Source organism: Chiloscyllium plagiosum, unplaced genomic scaffold (genome assembly GCF_037043375.1).
Source record: "Chiloscyllium plagiosum isolate Xiang-an unplaced genomic scaffold, Cpla_swu_hap1 HiC_scaffold_26, whole genome shotgun sequence".
In the NCBI taxonomy this organism is placed as follows: Eukaryota; Metazoa; Chordata; class Chondrichthyes; order Orectolobiformes; family Hemiscylliidae; genus Chiloscyllium; species Chiloscyllium plagiosum.
The window spans coordinates 43,272,793-43,294,418 of record NW_028270164.1 but is presented as its reverse complement, the minus strand read 5'-3'; the positions used below and the strand labels follow the sequence as shown (position 1 = coordinate 43,294,418).

Here is a 21,626-nt window from a genome sequence, read left to right as displayed (position 1 = left end):
CCAACAGTTTCATGATTCCAGGGATTTTGCCTCTAGTATACTACCATTCCACATAACGTTCTTCACCCAAAATATATCTTTGTCTTCTGCCTGGTTGCCCTAATTTCACATTTTAGTTTAGAGTAGTATTATGGATCTTGCCTTTTTCATAACACTACTACAGACTAAGCAGAGCACTTTACACACAGCATCCTAGTTTTCAGTGTTAGAAGGATGCAATCTCATCATTATCCAATTAATCTCTCCAACTGTTTCCAGAATTGAGATGCTTTTCTTGTCTTGATGGCCAGAACTAATGTATTGCAGTTGTTGATCTGAGTATGCATAGGAGCTTAAACATAACTCTCTAGACTCTGAGTTCCTCATTTCATTTGTAGAGATTGATATTCAGGGGACATTGTATTGAAACCATCTATGGATTTCTTTTCAACACAATTTAGAGTGCACTTTTATATTCTCTCTTTTTCTTCTATAGCACTACTTTGGATGTACCCAAATTAAATTTCACCTGCATAGAGATTTTATTTTTACTTTGTTATAATTATAACTCTCAAATAAATGTTTAAATTTATTACTAATTGTCCAGAGCAGGAAAAATTAGTAAATGTGCAAATATACAGCCAGTCCCAGTCTAGCAACTCTGTCCTTTTGGATTCAGCCAGTCAGTCATTAATGATGCTACTGACTTACTCCTGTTAATGGAAATTAAAGTCTCCAATCTCGTATGCATTCTGCACTCTTACCATCTTCTAAGCGGTGTTCACCATGGTGTAGTGCTGATTCATCAGCCAAAGATCAGGGAGGTGGGGATTCAGCAAGAGCTATCCTTGCCCATATTTAACTGATGTCATAAGATTTTGTGCTGTCCAGGGTCAATGCTGCTCTTGCTTACCTTACACCATCTTGTCACTATTATGGATGGTCTCCCCTGCTGCTGGGGCCAGGCAATCTCCAGAATGGTGACGGTATCTGAGATATCCTATGTAAGGTATAATTCCATAATTGTGACCGTGTCAGGCTCTTGCTTGACTAGTCTGTGGGACCGCTCTCTCAACTTTGAGAGTGTCGGTGAGGAAGAGGGTAGTGTTTGCTCTGTAGTCCATTTCTTTGTTTAGACTTCACAATAATTTGTTTCAAGTGAGCACCTTGTTAGGCCATTTCAGAGGACAGTTGAGAGTCAACCACCTTGCTGTTGATTTGGAGTCATAGGTAGGCCAGACCAGATAAGGACAGCAGATGTCCTTCTTCAAAGCATATTGATTGAGGTGAATTCTAACACCAATAAATGGTCACACTGTCACCATTAGTTTTTAAATTCAGATTTTTATTGAACTCTTGTTTCACCATCTGCCATAGAGGCATTCAAACCCATGTCCCAGAACATTTGCTCTAGATTACTAGGTCAGTGACATTACCATTACATCCCCTCTTTTCTTTGAACCAAGATTTGTCTCCTGGCTTAATGGTAATGGTGGAATGAGCAGTTTGCTGGAGTTGTAAGGTTACAGATTGTGGTGGATTAAAATCCTGCTCTGTGATGGACCATCGTGCCAAATTGGCTGGGAGCAAATTCACCTCCGAACCCAGAGTTTGAGTATGGAGCATCATAGTACTGTCTGTGGGTGAGACATTAAACAGAGTTGTCATCTGCCTGCCATGGTGCATGTAAAGTGTACCATGATATTGTTAGTGAGAAGAGAAGGGGAGGTATCCTGGATGTCCTGGTCAATATTTATCATTCACGAAAAACAGATTATCTGATCATTAACCCATTGCTATTTGTGGAAGGTTGCTGACACAAAGTGGCTGCAATGTTTCTGATATCACAACAGTGACTATGTATCAGAAAGTATTTCACTCGTCATAAAACATTTTGAGATGGTCTGGCTGTGAAAAACCCCATATAAATGGAAGATTTTAAAAATATATATATGTGCATGTGGTTGCATTGCTGCTGTTATATGGTTTTAATTTACTGTGCCTGAAAAGACAAAACTTACCTCTTATAGGAATATTCTCAAGACGTGACTCATACAGTTGCTAAAAGAGAGAAAGTAAAAAAGGTTAATGAAGGTATAACAAATGTCTCACCAGGAGGAGAGCAGGCGACACAGGCTGTGGACAGGGGCAGGTAGGTGTACTCAAAGGTGGAATTTTCTTTAACATTAATAATTGTAGTAGCACGCTAAGGATCTGATTTGTCTTTTTAATGTGAATGTGTTGTTTAATTCTTCTCTCTTGGCTTTGACCCACTCATTGGGTAGAGTCCATCCAGGATCCACACTTAATTTCAAGACTGTAATACCACATAATACTAAAGGTTACAAGAGCTGTTTGCATGTTTATTGGTGTTTATTCTCATATATATCTGCTCAAAGCTGGACTGCAATATCGTGAAATAATTTTTTTATTTAAAAAAATGGACAGCAATAGCAAGGGCACATTACCTGAAGTGTCAGCTCCTATTAGCTAAGATCAGTATTTGGAAACACAAAATGAACAATTTATGTGACCGATCCATAAAATAGTGACAGCAAACTTGCAGGTGTCAGTATTCTAACAATATTCCTGTTCTTGTTCTGCCTAATGTTAGGGTTAGTATAAGTGGATGATAGCAATTAAATCACTTTGATGAACTAGCTATAGTTCATCTTATAGATAGTGTGTATGACCGCTTCCTCCTGATTGGAGAGTTTGCTATTTAAGCCAAGGGCATTCCACCCCAAAAGGAACTCTTGCAACTGTGACCTGAGCTGCAGCTTATAATAGCAATCGGTTTTAGACTTCTACTTTAAATACCTGGGGCCTTTCATTCATTAAAATGTTTTTAAAATGGGAAAAACACAGAATTAAAACAGCCACAGTAATTATCTGACCATGTTGAATCAAGCTTCATGAAACCAACAATAAACAAGACTTCTGAACTGAAATGAAAACATCATCAAAATGACTGAAAGCAGTCTCTCGGATCTGTATCTCTTGTTTAATTTACACCTTTCTAGAAGTTTCATATATTGGAATGAAAACGCCTGCAGATTATCCAGCTTGAAGAAAGAAAACAATGAAACTAGATGTAGAAATATATGAAAAAAACAGGCAACTTTCTTGATGTGGAGGTGCCGATGTTGGACAAGGTAAAAAATCTCAACATCCGGTTATAGCCCAGAAGGTTTGTTTGAAAACACTAGCTTTCTGAGTGCTAGCACCTGATGAAGGCGCAGTGCTCTGAAAGCTAGTGTTTTTAAATAAACCCATTGGTGTTGTGATTTTTAACTCTGTTCTCTCCTCTGCCAAAAAAAGTGTTGGTATAATAACAGCAGTATTGGAAGTATTGTTCTCTTTCTCCCTGTTTTTCTTGTCAGCCTCTCACACAATAATACCTGATGAAAAACAAACTGAAGAAACATCAATTTTGTTGAACTTCTAGATATCTACAAATTCTGCTTTTGCTGAGGATACATGTCATCAATTTAATTATAGTTTTTAGTTCAGACCAAAGACTGCAATGATTCTAATAATTTTTATATAACATCTTTTAAATCTTCATGGCTGTGCTAGCATTCCCCTGTTCTTTAAATGTTGCACTTGTGTTTGTGTGTGTGCCTATTTGGTATCGCATGTTAAGACGTAGGTTGGAGGGCTGCACCATTTCTGTTTATAGTTCACTCTCTGCTGGTCACAACCAATATTAAATTTAATTAGATTGGTAATATAGCCACTTAGGTCTCAGATTATGTCAAAATCACAATGAAAATCGTGTTGGCTACATTTCTTTAATCAATAATAAATAATTGGTTTATTGCCAAAACAAATTTGCTCAAAGCGAGATGAGACGTTTATTGGCAAATGGTTTGGATTGTGTAAATATATAACTGTGCTCCAAAGAAGCTAGCATTCTTTTTCTCTCTCACTTCCACATACATACAAATCTGAGGAGAAGCAAAAAATAAAAAGTCAGCAGAATGTTCACTTTAAAGTATTTTGGCCAGATAGACTTTTATCAGGAGGTTAGCGACTAACAGCAACCCAGGAGCAGGAATAGGCTATTTTACTCATTGAGCCTACTCTGCCAAATCATGTTGGCTGCTATGTACAAACCTTAAGACTGTGCAAAGATTGTACAGAACTGCTTTAGTACCTGTGAATGGAGATAAAGACTTTTTGTGAATGAAGTATATTTTTGCAATAAAAAAGATTTACAAAGCTCTTTTTTTTAAAAAAAAAAAGCATGGGAGGGATGTTCCCAATGCCACCCTCACCCTGATTGCCACCTTTGTGTGTGCTGCATCAAGCTGTGCGTTGACCCTTTGTGTGCAAACACCAAGTCTCACTATGTACTGAGGTTCTACCCGTCACGGTTACTATTATAAAGGATAGGTCTGGCATAATTGCTGCAGAATGCTCCAAATAGCTGGACTGTTCTGTATCATCTGCCCTTCGTGGAAAGCTTTGTAAAAGAAAACACTTCTGACCAAAAGCCCATCAGGCAGTGGTCAGCACGTAACATCCTCAAACTCTGAAAGAAAAGGGAAGGGTTGATCCTGGTGTTTGGTTCCCTAAGCAGACTGTCCAAAGTCATTGGCAGAATGTCTCATCACCAAAACTTTCCAACGAGCACCGAGACGTAGCCTTGCTAGGGATAAAGAAGGCACAACCCTGTCAGATTCTTCATGTTCTCCCAGGCACTCTCCTCCGCCACCACATGCTGCCCTTGAAGCGGCTTCAAGGGTGAAGAGACTGCCATGCATCTCCTTCTGGAATGTGCCTATGCAGAGAAGGTCTAGAGAGAGATGCAGTGGTTTTTGTTGAGGTTCATGCTGTACAGGCTGTTCTTTGGGACACATACCAAGACAAACATTGACTGTGCCTGGAGGACCATGAGCTCTGTGAAAGACACTCTCTGGTCTGCCTGAAACTTGTTGGTCCTCCAGAGCAAAGAGTTGACCCTGACCAAGTGTTGCAGAGGCGCATTCCAAGGTCTAGGACTACGTGCTGAGGGACACACTAAAGCCTGGGACAGCTGCTGCCAAGGCTCAGTGGGGAAAGACCACTTTGAGGTCTTTCTGCCAAAGTGTAACAGGAGACCATTAAGTTATCAGACCGACCCCCACCTCAAAATGTCTGTAAATACTTTTTCTGCATGAGTTAAAAATACATTTGGTTTTGCACCTGCAGTGTGGCTTTGTGGGATGTTGTTTAACTTCTGCTTTTCTCTCCACAAATACTATACAGAATGGATTAAGAACCCTTTATATGTATTTGTAGGTAATTTCTTTATGAATCAAGTATATTTTTGTAATAAAAACACTATCTTAATGTCACATGCTATTCCAGCATCCTTTGATATCACTAGCGTCTACAAAGCTATCAATCTTTGTCTTGAACTTACTGATTGACTGAGCTTCCAGAGTCCAACGGGGTAGAGAATCCCAAAGATTCATCACCCACCTCATCTCTGCCCTAAATGAATTTACTTTGGTCTTTTATTCTGAATTCCCTCATTCTAGACCCCACAGTCAGGGAAAACATTCTTCTCTGTCTAGTCTGTCTACCCTCTCGGTCAACTTAACTTGAGAGAATACAGGCCCAGTCCCCTCAATTCTCTTCATAACAGATTTAGGAATCACCTTAGGAGTCAGTCTGGTGATCCTACACCTGCATTCTCTTTATGGCAAGTATATCCTTCCTTAGGTAAGGGGACCAGAACTGTACATGTTAATCCAGGTATGGTCTCACCAGTGTTATAAAAAATTGAAGCAGAACTCCCTTTGGCCCTGTATTCAAATTCTTTTGCAATAAGTGTTGCTGTCATGGATTTTCAACAAAAAAAAAATCCCCCTTTGAGACGTAGGCATGGCTGGCTGAGCCAACATTTATTGTTCATTCCTCTTGCCATTGAGAAAGTGGTGGTGACTTGCCTCCTTGAACTGCTGCAGTCCACATGCTGTAGGCAGACCTACAATGCTATTAGGGAGAGTTAATTCCTTTTTGGTTGTTTCATGGTTGATACAACAGAGTTACTGCCATTTCAGAGGGTAGTTAACAGTGGCTCTAGAGTCACATGTAGACACTTTCCTAAAGGAAAATTTATGAACCTGATGGGTTTTTCCAATAATTATATGATTATCATTAGACCTTTTAACTCCATTTATTTTTTTTCTCCCCTTTATTGAATTCAAGTTCCAACATGGTGGTATTTGAACTCAGTTCCCAGAACAGTACTGTGGTCCCTGGATTTGTAGTCTCGCGATAATTCCACTAGGCCATCACCTCTCCTAACTAATGGTGTTCTGGTTTTGAAGTTATTGTGCACACACAAGGTGCTGGCATTGGCATTTCTTCATGGAACTGTTGTAGTTCACTAAAATCCCTTTGCTTCACGTGGTGAGGCAGATAATCCTCTTCAGGAGCTCCCCCTGAGTGATAAAGGTGACCTGAGCAGAGTTGCAGGGAAAGGGAGAGCAATGGATTATTGCTTCTTCGGCATGTCTCAAATTCTCTCTGAATCCACTCAAAAATACCAGAGCCTTATCCCACAGTCAAACCATGTGACCTGTCTGTGAAAGGTCTACAGACCATGTGACACCATCCAACCACATAGGTGACATTAGTTGCCAAATAACGTTGAACAAAGTGTCCATTCCCTTTACGTCATTTCTGAAGCCGTCCTTTTTTATCTCTGTGACATTGCCAATTCCATTTCTGTTTCAGCTTGTTTGCTGCTGAAATCCTAATCCTTCCCTTTTTTATTAAAATGATCCCAGCTGATAGTAATACTGAACAAGTCAGATTCCAGAGTGAAATCTGGCTGTGGACAGGGAATCTTGCTTTCCTGCCTTGTCTCCAATCACCCGTATCTCTCAGCTTGCTGAGCCCTGGTCTTGTCGCTTTCTCCTCCCCAACCTCACTTTCTCTCTCCCCAGCCTCATGCCTCTATGTTTGCTTTTTTCCCGGTCTCACTCCCACCCTCTGTTCTTTGCTGATGGGCTCTTGCTTCACTTTTGAATCTGAACTGAAATCCTGGGCTCCATCCAGTGACCGAAGTTGATCAGTTCTGGTTTGAGAGTCCAGTTGTATTAACCAACTTCTCTCACTAGATGGAACCTGTAGAATGTAACAATATTGTAGAATATTATTTTCTTATAATTTTGAATTTAGTTTTTGTTTTTCTTTTAACCCATATAGGATTTTAGCCACTTAACGTACAGGTAGTATTATATTTAATCTGAGACAGTATGGGTTCAATGTTTTGTTTTTATATGTGCTAAGGAAGGCTGTATGGAATTTGACTCCAGTTTTAAAGTTTATTTTTAAGGAATCAATGTTTCACTTAATTTAAATTTTCCGGAAAGCAATCCCGAATTTGTTAGACATATTGTATTCTTTTGAAGTGGCTTGGGCAGCTTTACGATATTAAAGATGCAATGTTGATTCAGATTGTTAATTTCATTTTTCTGTATTGTTTGTTAATTCCAGTATATATACAGCTTGGCTAGTGGAGCGCCTAACTCTGATGTACTGAGTTTATATTAGCACAGATACTTGGATATTGTCATAGCACTACGGCCCAAGTCAACACGACAGAGTGCATTCACCATTTCTGAATGTCATATTACACAAAATTGGCTGTATTTTGGCATTTCTGATGTTGGAAATCTTCAGGAAAGGCCCAGTAGGGGGATCCACATTTGACTGAAGATTCTTATAAGCATTGTCTCCTGCACTCATGCTGGGTGCAACTATGAATCAGAATGAAGTTGTTCGTAGATAATACCCCTGTTAGACTCGTGGTTACCAACCCTATTCTTCTAATGATACGGGAACTTTGTGACCTACTGATTGTGGAACCACTTAGCACTAATCCATAAACACTAGTTCCTAGCCTAATGCTTTTGGTGCTAAATGTGGAGTTTGCTTCACTAGGTAGTGCATTTTAGAAAGAGGTACAGTTATGGTAGAGACGAGGCTTTCTTTTACAATGTGGTCATTAGACATTTTGGCTCATTAGGTCTGCCCTGCCACGCAGTCATGGTAATATGTTTCTCAACCCTATTCTTCTGCCTTTTCCTGTAACCTTTGATCCCCTTGCCAATCTCTATCTGTCTCTATCTTAAATGCGCTCAATGACTTATTGCCACAGAAGGCTGTGGATGCTGAATTCCACAGATTCACCACGCTCTGGCTGAAAACAAATCCTCCTCACTTTCATTCTAAAGCGTTGTCCCTTTGCTCTGAAGCTATGTCTGCGGCTCCCAGACTCCCCTCCTAGTGGAAACGTTTTCTCCACATGCACTCTATCTAGGCCTCTCAGTATTCTATAAGTTTCAGTGAGATCCTCCCTTCATCCATCTAAATTCCACTTCATAAAACAACCTCCGCAGATCAGCAGAAAACTGACTATGGAGCTTTGAAAACAGAATTCATAAGAGACAGAATTGCTGGTTGGAAATATAGATGAGTCTACCAGATAGATTAATCCAGGAAAGATTTGACTTTAGAGAAGGCTATTCAAATTATGCTGGAAGCAGAAACCAAAAAGACACTCAGACAGAGATCCTGCGAGGATCTTACCACTGGAAACTAACAAAACCTATTCACTTTAAGGAAAAAGCACTTTAAGGAAAAAGCACAGACTCATGACAAGCTTACACACAAAGTAAGCCAAACAGCTGATATGAAGAGTTATTATCAGTGCTGTGGAGCAAAAGTACTCAAGCGCACTCCGCTATGACAAAAGAAAGCTACTGACTAGCCTGTAGATCACTACCAGCACAAGCTCAGTATAGTAGAGCATTGACTACTGAAAAATATGCTAGAGGCATTTTTAGGAAAAATTAATAATTCATTCAATCCAAGTTTGACAGAGTTTATCTATGTTAATGGACATGTAATTAATTTTAACAATGACACAGGAGTGAGGAAGAACTCCCAAGATTTAAAACTATACTACAAGCAGCACTAACCATGAAGGAGTTCTAATCAATAGTTCTTTCTTTTGAACCTGTATGCATGTCTTGACCTCCATAACCTTATTGTAGCAGAAGGAGTTCAGCTAGTTCCAAAAGAACAACTTGTTCCGAACTGAACTGTTTTTGACAAACCAGCCAAAGCCTCAGTGGTAGAAGGTTTTATTAGGCTTTGTGGCAGACCTAACAGGGAAAAAAAGAAAAATGGAGGTTACCTATGTTGACCTAAGTGAATTGACAGATCAGAAATCAAAAGTCAGCAAAGTTTGCCAGAGGAAGCAAATACTGATAATGAGCAGTACAGCCTACTTGATCTCATTAATGAGTCACTGACATTAAAACCGCTCCCCATGCAAAATGATGTAGGAGATTGAACTTTGATATTGTATCTTGCAAAGAGGAAGTAACAGAGGTAAAGCTAAGCAAGCATCAGTTCTCTAGTATCATAACTGACTACGTGAAAATATCTCGCTCATCAGTACGATAAGATAGCAAATAAAGACACTCGACCTAATCAAGAAGTGTAAGTAAATACTTACAAATGTATCAGCAAGTTTACAGTAAATATTATCTCTAGAGAAACTGTGCATGATTCCATGGAAACCAGACCACTATCCACAGATTAGAAACATGGTTAAAAATAAATTGTAACATCTAGGAGTAAAGTACTTGTTTCAATAGAGCAGGCATCTTCCATGATGGATGTCCAGGAGATTAAATGCCCCATATAAGGTTATGGGACAACCACCTAAGTTAGCAGGGAAGAATTTATCTACAAAACAAAATTCAGGAGATTAAAGGTCCTTCAAATAAGGTAATGTAGCAATTATCTAGTTTAGTAGAAACAGCATCCTCTGTAAAGGATATCCAAGTGATAACCCGTCCTTCTGCAGCGAAATGGATTATAAACCAATCAAAGTCAAAAGTCCTCGAGCAAAAGGCCTAACATTTTTCAAAGTCGGAAGGCTGTGCATTCTGAAAGAACTGTGAAACTGCCAAACTGTTCCTGAATATGTGAAGATGGAGACCTGGATAGGAGAGGCAGATGATGAATGTAAATATCTGTATACATGAATGTGTAAATGTTAACCACGGTGACAAAGCTGGGCCAGTAGTTCGCAATGGAGCAGGGGAATGCAAATGTTTAACTTGGAGCGATTCACTTGTAAATGTTGAAGTAGCTTTAGGCTTCACCCAGTCTGAAAGATGTTGTGAAACTTGAAAGGGTTCAGAAAAGATTTACAAGTATGTTGCCAGGGTTGGAGGATTTGAGCTATAGGGAGAGGCTGAACAGGCTGGTGTGGTTTTCCCTGGAGCGTCAGAGGCTGAGGGGTGACCTTTATAGAGATTTACAAAATTATGAGAGGCATGGATAGTATAAATAGGCAAAGTCTTTTCCCTGGGGTCGGGAAGTCCAGAACTAGAGGGCATAAGTTTAGAGTGAGAGGAGAAAGATATAAAAGAGACCTAAGGGGCAACTTTTTCACACACAGTGGTACATGTTTGGAATGAGCTGCCAGAGGAAGTGGTGGAGGCTGGTACAATTGCAACATTTAAGAGGCATTTGGAAGGGTATATGAATAGGAAGGGTTTGGAGGGATATGGGCCAAGTCCTTGCAGATGCGACTAGATTGGGTTGGGATATCTGGTTGGCATGGACGGGTTGGACCAAAGGGTCTCTTTTCATGCTGTACATCTATGACTCTATGGTGGCCTTAACCACCACCTCTGCCAGCCCCTGCCTGAAGATCATCACACAAGGCTCAGCTGTTGACAAGCTCAATTTGATAACCAGTTACTTACCTGTCTCCCCAGAAGAGAAGCTATTTGCCAGCCATCCCTCAGAGTGTGATTGAGGCCAAGAGCTCTAGTTCAAGTATTCCACAACCAGAATGAACATGACACCTGCCTACCCATCCTTTACCAGTATTTAAAATCAAACATTTCTTATGCACATATTGATAGTAACATTCATTACAGGCATTCCCAAGGGACTATGCAATAATTGCTATTTTTTCATCAAATTTAATTTTTGTTATTGAAAGAAAGACCTTGCATTTATAAAACTTTGTGTTTCAAAGTCCTTTTCAGCTAATGATGTGCAATGATGTAGTCAACTCTGTGACTTGTTTAAGAATGCTAGTATTCTGAAATTTCAGTGAGCAGTTAATTGTTTCTAGGGATTCTTTACAAATGCAGGTGTCCTTTTCTCACTTCCTGAACAGTGATAATATCTGCCAGAGTAATGACAGAAGTTGCAGTTATAACCCTTTTGATGAAGATGAAGCCAACCAGGAGGTGGAGGAGGACCGGAAAGAGGAAAAGAAAAAGTTAGCAAAAAACTGTCTGTCTTTGCTTGAGCATTTTGGAGTTTTTCACTAACACTTACTAACGTTTGCCCCACTGATTGGTGAATCTATCAATAGAACTGTTTCCCTGCATTTCCTTCAGTCTTTATAATGTATTCATTTTTAATTTGACTTAATCTTTGTATCTGAGTAATTTTTTCACTATCTTTCTATCTATCTTCCTTGCTGTGTGCTCTGATAAATGAATCTGTGTAATGAGCTCATTCTAGAATGCTGTCTGCATGATGTAATCTCATAAATTAAGACAATGCTTTCTTTACCTTCTAATAAAAAATGCAATTATAAGGGGAAGAAGAGTACTAAGGTTTAAACTCTTCTCCCATTTCACAAGTAAACAAATAAATTACAGACTTTTTTTTTCTTAAAACTAGCTAATTTTCTGATGACATAGACATCTTTTGTGCTTGGCTGATAAATGCTTTCAGCAGCATTCTGAATGATTCCATTATAAATATGTTCCTGAACATGAGTTTCACCAGCCCAAAAGCTGATTTGTTTCTGCATTATCTTTGGAAGCACACAGTCCACACTCACTTTGACTTTGAACTTTCAGCCAATAACCTTGTTTCCCACAGTCGGCAGTGCCAGATTAGCCCTTTAGTTGATCCAAAATGCAGGGCTCTTCATTTCAATAGAGAGGCTCTAGAGTCCTGACAAAGATGTTGAAGGACAGCCTTGTAAGACCTAAACCCAGGTTGTTTATAGAGATCTAAAATAAAGTCACATTTATTGTTTGTATGGAATACTCTATAATCTAAGCGTACTTCCAAAAGGATTGCTCTGTATCTTGCTACTTTAATGAAAAGTTAATAAGCTGAATTTAAGGTTTTATGTCTCTAAGTTGTTCAAATCAAACATGGGTGCTCAACTCACATCGTTAACCCAACTTTGCTTTATGTACATGATAATGGTAACAACCTGAAATTTCACAAATTTCTTTGTGCTTTTTCGCATCAGTCTAATGAAAGAACTTGAAAATGGGATTGAAATGAGAGAAAACTGCAGGTGCTGTAAATCCAGGATGCAAGCAAAGTGTTGAGATAAACAGTAGGTCTTTAACACCTTTTAAACGAGAGAGGACATGAACAACAATACTTGAATGGTTGAGTTTTCTCCCTACAGACATTGATTGATTTGCTGTGTATTTTTACTGCTTTTGATAGTCGTGTTAACATTGTCAAGATAATTTAGTCTTCAACTGATGGCAGGGAAAAGTAAGTTTGGGGCCTGAAATGGTGGCTCAGTTGTTAGCACTACTGCCTCAGGGACCTGGGTTCAATTCCAGCCTCGGGTGAGTGTCTGTGTGGAGTTTGCACGTCCTCCCCGTGTCCACATGGGTTTCCCTTTGATGCTCCAGTTTCTCCAGAGATGTACAGATTAGGTGGATTCACAATGCTTAACTGCCCATAGTATCCAGGTGGATTAGCCATGCGCATTGCAGGGTTACAGGGATGGGGTTGGTCTGGTTGGGATGTTCTTCGGAGGGTCGGTGTGGCCTCAATGGACCGAATGGCCTGCTTCCACACCCTAGGGATTTTATGATTCCAAGTTGTCTGATTTGAGGATATGGAAAGACACTCACACCCATCACCTTAAATACTGTGGCTTGCCAGTTATGGTAAAATAAAAGATGTTGAAATTAAGTATCACTTAAAACAACAACAGAAAGTGAACGATTGGTATTTGGGCTAGTCATTCACAAATTGACTGATCTGTGAATTTTCCATTTGTTTTTGCATTACATTTTTTGTCTCTCCTTTTCCTGGGAAGTTCAGATGCTTTAAATTTGGACTAATATTTATAATTCAAATGAGTTTATATACCTCAGGTCACGTTATACCGCAGAAGGGCAGTTACAGGAATGACAAGGGAAGCTATTACATATTACTCAATACAACCCACTGTCATGGTGTTGCACTACAGTTACAACACCACATCATCTTCACTGAATGGGGACATTGCAATAAACCTTCTAGGAGAAAGTGAGGACTGCAGATGCTGGAGATCAGAGCTGAAAATGTGATGCTGGAAAAACACAGCAGGTCAGGCAGCATCCAAGGAACAGGAGAATCAACGTTTTGGGCATGAGCCCTTCTTCAGGGATGATTGCAATAAAGCCAATATTTTTTTCCCCTATTCTTTTTTGAGAAGCTTATGGTGAGCCTCCCTTTCCAATAACTGCAATCCATATAGTGGAAGTGCCCCCGCAATGCTGTTAGGAGTTCCAAGTGTTTGATCCAGCAACCATAAAGGGATGGCGATGTAAGGGAGACTTGGAAGGGATCCTGGAGGGGATGGTCTTCCCATGTGCCTGCTGCCCTGGTCCTCCTAAGGACGTTCTGGTTTTGTTGAAAAAGCTTTGGCAATTTTGTCCTCCGACCAGAATTACAAATTACAGGAATGACAGTAAACCCTCTATTACAACATAGAACTGAACACAGCCTGCTCAATGCATTGTTTCATGGTCCAGTTTAAACTATACCTTGCCTTCTAAATCTTGGAGGAATGCCATCTCTGAACATGGAGATGCTTAACTTGGTGCTCTTTGCTTGAGCGCCCATGTGCAACTGTGGAGATGGAGGAAGCCAAAATTCTGGGTTTTGCCGCTGGCTTGAGGCCAGAGATGCTTGTTCGTAATCTCTGCTGAGAAACAATGTGTAATGTGAGGTGTGTTTTTTGAGAGAAAATTACACTTTGTTCTCTTTTATAAAGAATCCACATCAAAGTAGATGTAGAACAGACTGTTCAATTAGTTTTTGGATGGAGGAAGAGGAAAAATGTTTTCAGCTGTTTCTCTTTTCAGACTGTTCTGTAGACTTTTCTGACAATTTAAAATTGTAAAAAAAAAAAAAATCCTATTAAAATAGCATTGATTTCTAAAACCAGAATGAGCAACATGTTACACTTTTTGCTTTCTTTTAGGCTAAATTTGTATTGCTGCCCCTTAAAGTCCACTTAGGCCTTATGTTAGACAATGTAAACAGAAATACACAGCACATCAGTCAACTCCTGGAGAGCGGAGGGAAGAGGGATACTGATTCCTCATTGTTAGTATAAAACCTGGTCCAGAACTTCAGCCTATTTTCCCAGTGCTGGCTATTGGGTCACTTCCACTATCACTGTTTTATTTCGAGTTTCCAGCATTCAGTTTCTCACCATTTCTTGTCTTGATGAAGCATTTCCATAGACATTAGATGGCTGCTCTAGTTACATTTCATAAGTCAGTGTCTTGCTCAGGCTTTTTTTTCTGTTGTAGTGTGAGTAGCTATGAGAAGAACCAAGCTTACTCTGCTGAATGGTCTGATGATGAAACAAATAACCCCACCACAAATGATGCTAATGGAGGAACCAATCCATTTGATGAGGAAGCATCTCCTGCCCATGGACAGGGAGTGCGAGTGCGTGCACTGTATGATTATGAAGGTCAAGAGCAGGATGAACTGAGCTTCAAAGCAGGTGAGACTGTGTAAAGATCTTTTGATTTGCTGTTTGTGTCAAGTAAGCCAATTACAGTTATCTGCCATTGTTGCTTCCCTACCTAAAGTCTTCCCAAATTCTTGCACTGCTTATCCATACGCGTATTGGACCATGATTTCTTGTAGCAGGGTATCAAACAAATCTGCCATTAGTCAGTCCTGACCTTGCACAATTAGGGTTTTGAAATTTTTCATGCATCAAATTGCTGAAAGTGAGTTGATGACAATACAGAGAGGGAAGAAACTCTGCTTCATAGAATGGAATTATAATTACTTGTTTTGTCCCCTTCAAATTCAGGTGATTTCTTAACAAAGATCGAAGATGAGGATGAGCAGGGCTGGTGCAAAGGACGCCTGGAGAATGGACAGCTGGGCTTATATCCAGCCAATTATGTCGAGGTCATCTGATAGCACGTTGTACTTGCTGAGCTAGTTGCTGCTGCTGTATATATGTGTTCTAGATAATGCTGTTTTTGTGATTTGACAAATCATTTCATTTTGTACTTTTTGTTCGTAGAGTAGTACCCTGTTATCATTTGTGCAAATCATGCTTTTATCTGTGGGCTTAAAAGACTGTATCCTTTAATGGTTGATATAAGAACATCTATTTAAGAAGAAACCTATTTAACTTAAAGTGAGCTCTTTTTGGTTCTTGCAGTGGCACCCCATTTGTTATCCCTGTTTGTTTTTAATCGGGAAGCCTCATCTTAAGCTCAATTTTCCATCCTCACCTTGATCAATCTTACACACATCTATTTATTTCACTTGGATTCATGTTTTTGATTTTTTCATTGTCAGTCCCTTAATTGTGCATAATCAATAAATCAGCCTCCTCCACACACACAGACACACACACACACACACACACACACACACACACACACACACACACACACCAACACTTTAAAGTCTAAAAGTACTTTAGACATTTGGTACTTTGCATTTATTTGTTGATCTTTGTGAGATTTTATTTGACAAAACCCTTTGACTGTTGCAATTTCAATTGAAGGCCATTCATGGGAATGTCTGTCATGTTCCTTGCACCCAATAATTCTCATTGATCCAATGAAAATGACTGTGTTTACCTCATTGCGCAGTGATTTGTCCGATAGGTTCCCAAAGATTTTTGCTACTTCATTAGAGAGTGTAACATTGGTTGTTAAGGTATTTGATCTTGAATCTACTGGTTGGCATTAAAGGACCCAATCACTTGTGCACCTGTTTATTTGCAGCACTTGGGTAGTTAAAGTAAATGAAATTCAGATTATCAAATTGATAAAACTGTAATGATACAACTGGCTATATATGATTATTTTTCTTTTTAACACAATGTAGAAACACTCTACGACTCTACAAGTAGGCTGATTTAGTGTAGTGTAATATGTTGTCTATCATTGACCACTATTTTAATTGTCAGTGCATTAATTCTGCTGCAATGGATGAAATGTTAATCTAAATATTGAAGTAATTATCTTTTTTAAAAAAGATAGCCATTATCTTGTTAGGAATTGTGGCGAATGAATTGGGTATTGCTATTAACTGAATTTCCTTTGGTTCTGTGCATTGCAATGTTGGGAACACTTTTAAAAATATATTTACTGTAGGAAATCTAGTGAAGAGTATCACTGTCCATGTAGCTGTTATGCATACAGGTCTGGGTGTCTAGGTCAATGAAACTCAAGCTGAAAAGTAACTGCCACTGAAAGAAAAGGCTTGAAAATGAGTCTTTGTGATCTCAATGTACAAATCCCAAAGTAAAATTGATGGATCAGTGAGGGTTTTACTGCACTTGCTGGCTTCTGTCACCAGAGGGCTCAAACATCTAAGTAAAAGCAAACACAAATACAAAAGTAAAATATGGTTGAGGCTTGAAATCTGAGCTTAAAAACAGGAAATACTTAGCAATCTAGCTGCATAATTTCAGTGAGAAACAAAATTCATTTTTCAGTTGTGCTACAGAACTATTGAAAATACAAACTCTGTTGGACCTTCTCGTGTTTTCAGCCTTAGTTGTACTGAGTAAACACCTAACCCTTTATTGACGGCATCATTGTCACAATTCTAGAATGGCTATTATTTTCGACATCTCCAGTGACCTTTACACAAACTTCCTGAAGGTCTCACATCTTTTTTTGGAAAATGTAATTCATTTTAAAACGAAAACACTGCGACCTAAGGAATTAATGCAGTCCTAGCCGAAAGTACTGACGTAGTAAATTAAAGCAAGCTAAATCTAAGTATTAATGTTTGAGAATTGTTTCTATATCTAAGTCCTTTCTTTCCCCCCCGCCCACTTCTCATTTATATCAAAAGTCTGTTTGTATTTTTTTCTCTGCAATTTTTTTTTTTAAGATATTGGACTCAACCTTTCTAATGAACAGGTTTTCAGTGCCATGCTTTGCCTCTCACCTTGTAGACATTAAAACAAATGTTATGCAAGTTTTTTATGGTTGAGGTTGAATTATCTCACTATATATTAGGTTAATCATTTAGTAAAAAATCATGGCGAATGTCAAAACCCCAGCTTTTTCCAAATGAGGCAACAAGAATAAGTGTAAATGTTTCTCTCTTTTTCTGTGTATTTTATATAGACAAGAATTAAGGACTGGACATTCGTATAGAATGATGGCATTTCATTTTGGAGCAAATTTCCACAAGCATGCTGACTCCAATTGCTGCAGTTAAAGTTGCCCACTCCCTAGCAATTTCATGAAAGATTGAATTGAAAGCTATTCTGAATTTTAACAGCTATTCAATGAAACTACGTTCAGTGGAAGTTCTAATTTTATTAAACCTCTAACTTTGTCTACTAAAGATGGATAAAATGAAAGGGATGTTGCTATTTAATCGATGACTTAGAGTTGTAGAGTTTTTTAAACATTCCCTCGCCACTTGATTCCAGTCAGAAAGTAAGAGTGTGTGGGAAATGTGACAATTTTATTAGGACAGAGACCCAGATGTCAGTGGCTGATCCCAGCACTTGTCACCAACTCAACAGCATATTTAGATGTAAGATTTGTTCTTTAATAGAGTCCAATATTTGTATCATTAATTTACAGCAGTGGAGGTTTCACAATTCCACTTTAGGCTAGGAAATAAAGGAAGGAAAATTTAATGAACTTCACTTAATGTGTGAGATATCCATTTTGATTTACCAGTTCAACTCCCTACACAATCCCACGAATTGTCAGACTCCAAGTTTGTGTCCTACTTTCCCTCATTGTCTCATTTTATTTTTTATTCTGTTTTGATCACTTGCTCCCAGTTTTCTCAGCCAAAGTTGGTGCCAAAACACTTTACCATTTTGAGTGTTTATATGTATGTAGGCAAGCTTGTTTAAAAGTTTGTTTCCTTCCTGAATTTATTCACACATGTTGTCACTCATTCTCCAATTTATTCATCCCCTAATTAAATTCAAATCTTCACTGGCTTTCTGCACAGAGACTCATTGTCTCTTCCACATGTAATCCATGAGTGCTTTTTTATAGGAGTGACGCAGTAAGTTCACACCCGATTTTGGGGATCATGAGTGTGTTATACTGCACTTCAGAAGCACAATTGGATGGACAATTTCCAAATGCAACATATGATCATGTTGTCAAACTTTAATTTGTATCATTCACACACCTTAATGTATGAATTGTGAAATTTCTGTATGTGAGCGAACAAGTTGTTTCCCCACCATTCATAGCTATTTGTTCAGTGTAATATAAGAGCTATCCATCTGTTTGGCCTGGGACAGTATGCGTGTCTAATTTTGAGACCAGTGATTCCAGTGCTCTTGTAGTTAGATTGTGATGTCTAATTAACAGTTAAGTAGTTATTTTGTGACCTGTCTGAATGTGCCCATGAGCACTATAGTTCTTTGAAATACTGTTGCTATTGGAATGAGTTGTCAATCAGCGGCTGTTGGACGTTCAGGTTGATTGGGAGGGAGGTGAGATCCCATATGAAGCATTAGATTATTGAATCGTCTGGTGCTCACTGATTGTGTGTAGTAAATACCCGCTTGCATTATACTTCTAACAGTGCAGCTACTTAGTCTGCTTAAAAATCTGAATTATCCAGCAATTAAGCATTGTAAATACCGTAGCAAAATGGAATTATTGAACTTTAACAAATCGAAAGATATTTCAAGTTTCAGACTTTGAATTGAGAAAGTGACTGCGTTGACAGATAGTATTTTACAAAAGGAATCAATTTAGTAACCCTAATACCTCCTTTTGGTTCTAAACCTTTCTCTGATGTTTTAAAATAATATGCTAAAACGTGAGCATTTTTCTTTGCCACATTACACAACAGACATACTGATTTTTAGGTTTTCTTTTAAAAATTCCATGCCTTGAATTTGTGAGTAAATCTTGGTTCTTGTTTCTCGTTCTTGGATGTGCCAGGCGATGTGCCAGGCTTGTGATATCTACTGTGAATTCCCCATTGCTCACTAATCTGGATAAACTAACTCCTGAGCAGATCTACCTAAATGTTTGTTCTGTTATAAATGTCTAGATTGCTAATTGGATGGTCAACTCTAGCCTTCACTAAGAGGAGAGCAAGTACCAATTTGACCAACTCCAAACTTTTCATTAGTTGTTTCTGAGTGGGCTTGTGTGAAGCTGAAATGGTATGAGACTATGCCTTGAAGGTAATAACCTTCTTGGATAAATACACCTCTGAGTAACTTCACACCCAATCCCTATTATATGGTGTAGCTGATTCAAGAATGTTAATACGTTGTTACTACTTACTTCCTGAATGTAACTGTCATGTGGGCTTAGGTATAAGAACCCAAGTTAAATAGATTTCAGATTTTTAATGGTTTGTAACTTCTATGGCTGGAGTTGACTCAAGGAGGTTCTGCACTATTAAAATTTTCATTCTCTACTTTGCCCTGTTTAAAGCGAAGTTGCAGCTGGTTTAAAAAAATGTATATTTAGCAGAGTATTTTGTAAGCAAAAATCTATAAAAAATATGTAATATTAAAAGGATACTAACCCTTGCAAAAGTGTAAGTGCAGCTCAAATTAAGAAATGTGATCCCTTTACAAATCTCAGTAACTATGTATGCAACATTTGGAATTTCTGAGAATGTTTATATTAGAATGAATGTTCTATGCAGGGGTGCCTTGCCCCCTATCTTTACCAGCTGACACTTGGGTTGCCACCATTTGCCACATTCAGTATCAGATAATAACTCTTTACGAGGTTTACTTCATTAAGACTGATTTAATGCCTGTGCATTCTTTGCAAGACCAAGTAAAGGGTGATAATGGGAGTTTATTTTAAAATCCAGGTTTGTGTCTATTTTAAGAATTATCTTGACAGCTATGGAAACAGGTTGATAGCGACACCATTAGTGACCTGGGATACATTCCAATATCTGCTACTGGCCATTCTGCTTAATGCGCAGTCTGTGCGCAATGCAAGTTATTTATTAAATGGAAAAGGCAGTATCAGTGCTTAATTCATGAGGTCAATTTGTATGTCAATGTAGTGACATGTGGCAGTGCAACATTCAGTTAGATGTATTGATATACCATTCTGCAAATTCAATTCCAAATACATGTATAAAAGTTGCATATGATGCTGTTGTATAATCAGTGTATATGACTCTGTAATTTAACTAGTATCTTGTGATTGTACTATGTGCATAAGTTTGAATTGAATTTCCTCTGTACGTTCACTGTTGTGAAGTGAATGCTCCCTTCCTTTAAAGCCTGTGTTTACATGCTTTAGCTGGAAGTTGATACTACTGATGTAGTGCCTGTTTAAACAATACCTGCTGTTAATGTGAACTGTGATTGAGCCATATTCATATATGATATGGAGACTGTTCCAGTTTTTTGTTTGCATAGGATTCTGGGAGTGCCAGCTGGGTCCTGCCTCAGTACCACATGTGTCACATTGACATTACAGTAGTGGAATAGAGTGCTTGCTGAGCCAGTGGAAAGAACAATCAAATACTAAGCTGAGTTATGAAGTGACTTATAAATCTCTTAAAGACAGGAGTTTTGTTGAGTTATCATTTTTGAATGTTCCAGAATCTGAAAATTATTTCAAAATAAAATATACCTGTACCAAATGGGCATTGATCAAAGCTGGAGGAAGGCTGAGAAAGTATCTACATAATGTTCAAGACGCTTCTATTTATATTCAGACTGCCAAATACACTATCTTTCACTGCAGTGGTCTATTCCCTGACTGAGTGGTACTGTCTTTGCTAGCAAGTGCTAATTGCCGTAAAAAAAGCTGGTGTAGAGGTCACATCTTTGTGTGTCATCTTTGTATCTCCACGTATTGCAGCAATTTGTATTCTCTTATGATAACTACACTCGATCCTAACAACAGCAACCATTCATTATGTTCAACTGTCTTCCAGGATACATTAAAAAAAATGCACTTCAACATTCGCAGTGCATTGTGTGGTTAATTTAGCTCCCAGTTTAATCATTTTTAAAAATTCATTGAGCAATTTATGGACTTCTAAAATAACTTCTTGAATAGGGGTTCTATTCTTAGGCTATTGCCTGACGTAGATGCCTTTCACTGTTTGAGGGTAAACTTTGCCCTCTTCCTCTGCACCCCACCCAACACACACACACGCGCGCACACACAAAAATGGTGATTCTTCTCAAACTTGTCTTTGGTTGAATTCTGCAAATTACCAAAATCAATAATGATGAATTCCAGAATATTGAAGATTTGTAATGGTGGAATGGTTAGCAAGTCATGTTAGGTGGACAGTGGAACAACCATGTCTGAGTGTTACAGTTTTGATTACTTGTGGATAACTTCCTTCTGTTGTCTGCTCCACTTTGG

The 21,626-nt window shown here is 38.6% G+C and overlaps 1 protein-coding gene across 8 annotated transcripts in view; it reads left to right on the top strand.

Annotated features, from left to right (window-relative positions):
- The window catches only part of pacsin1b (protein kinase C and casein kinase substrate in neurons 1b), a 390,938-nt gene extending 369,726 nt beyond the window's left edge, over nt 1-21,212 (top strand). For 7 of the 8 annotated variants that reach the window (XM_043716952.2, XM_087973658.1, XM_087973659.1 and 4 more), the window contains 4 exons: nt 2,010-2,131; nt 11,192-11,296; nt 14,592-14,791; nt 15,110-21,212. In XM_043716952.2, the coding sequence (XP_043572887.1) occupies nt 2,010-2,131; nt 11,192-11,296; nt 14,592-14,791; nt 15,110-15,219 (537 nt within the window). In that variant the 3' untranslated portion in view covers nt 15,220-21,212. The remainder of the gene's footprint in view (nt 1-2,009; nt 2,132-11,191; nt 11,297-14,591; nt 14,792-15,109) is intronic. The other variant, XM_043716953.2, reaches the window with a different exon arrangement.
- Nucleotides 21,213-21,626: the final 414 nt, after the last annotated feature.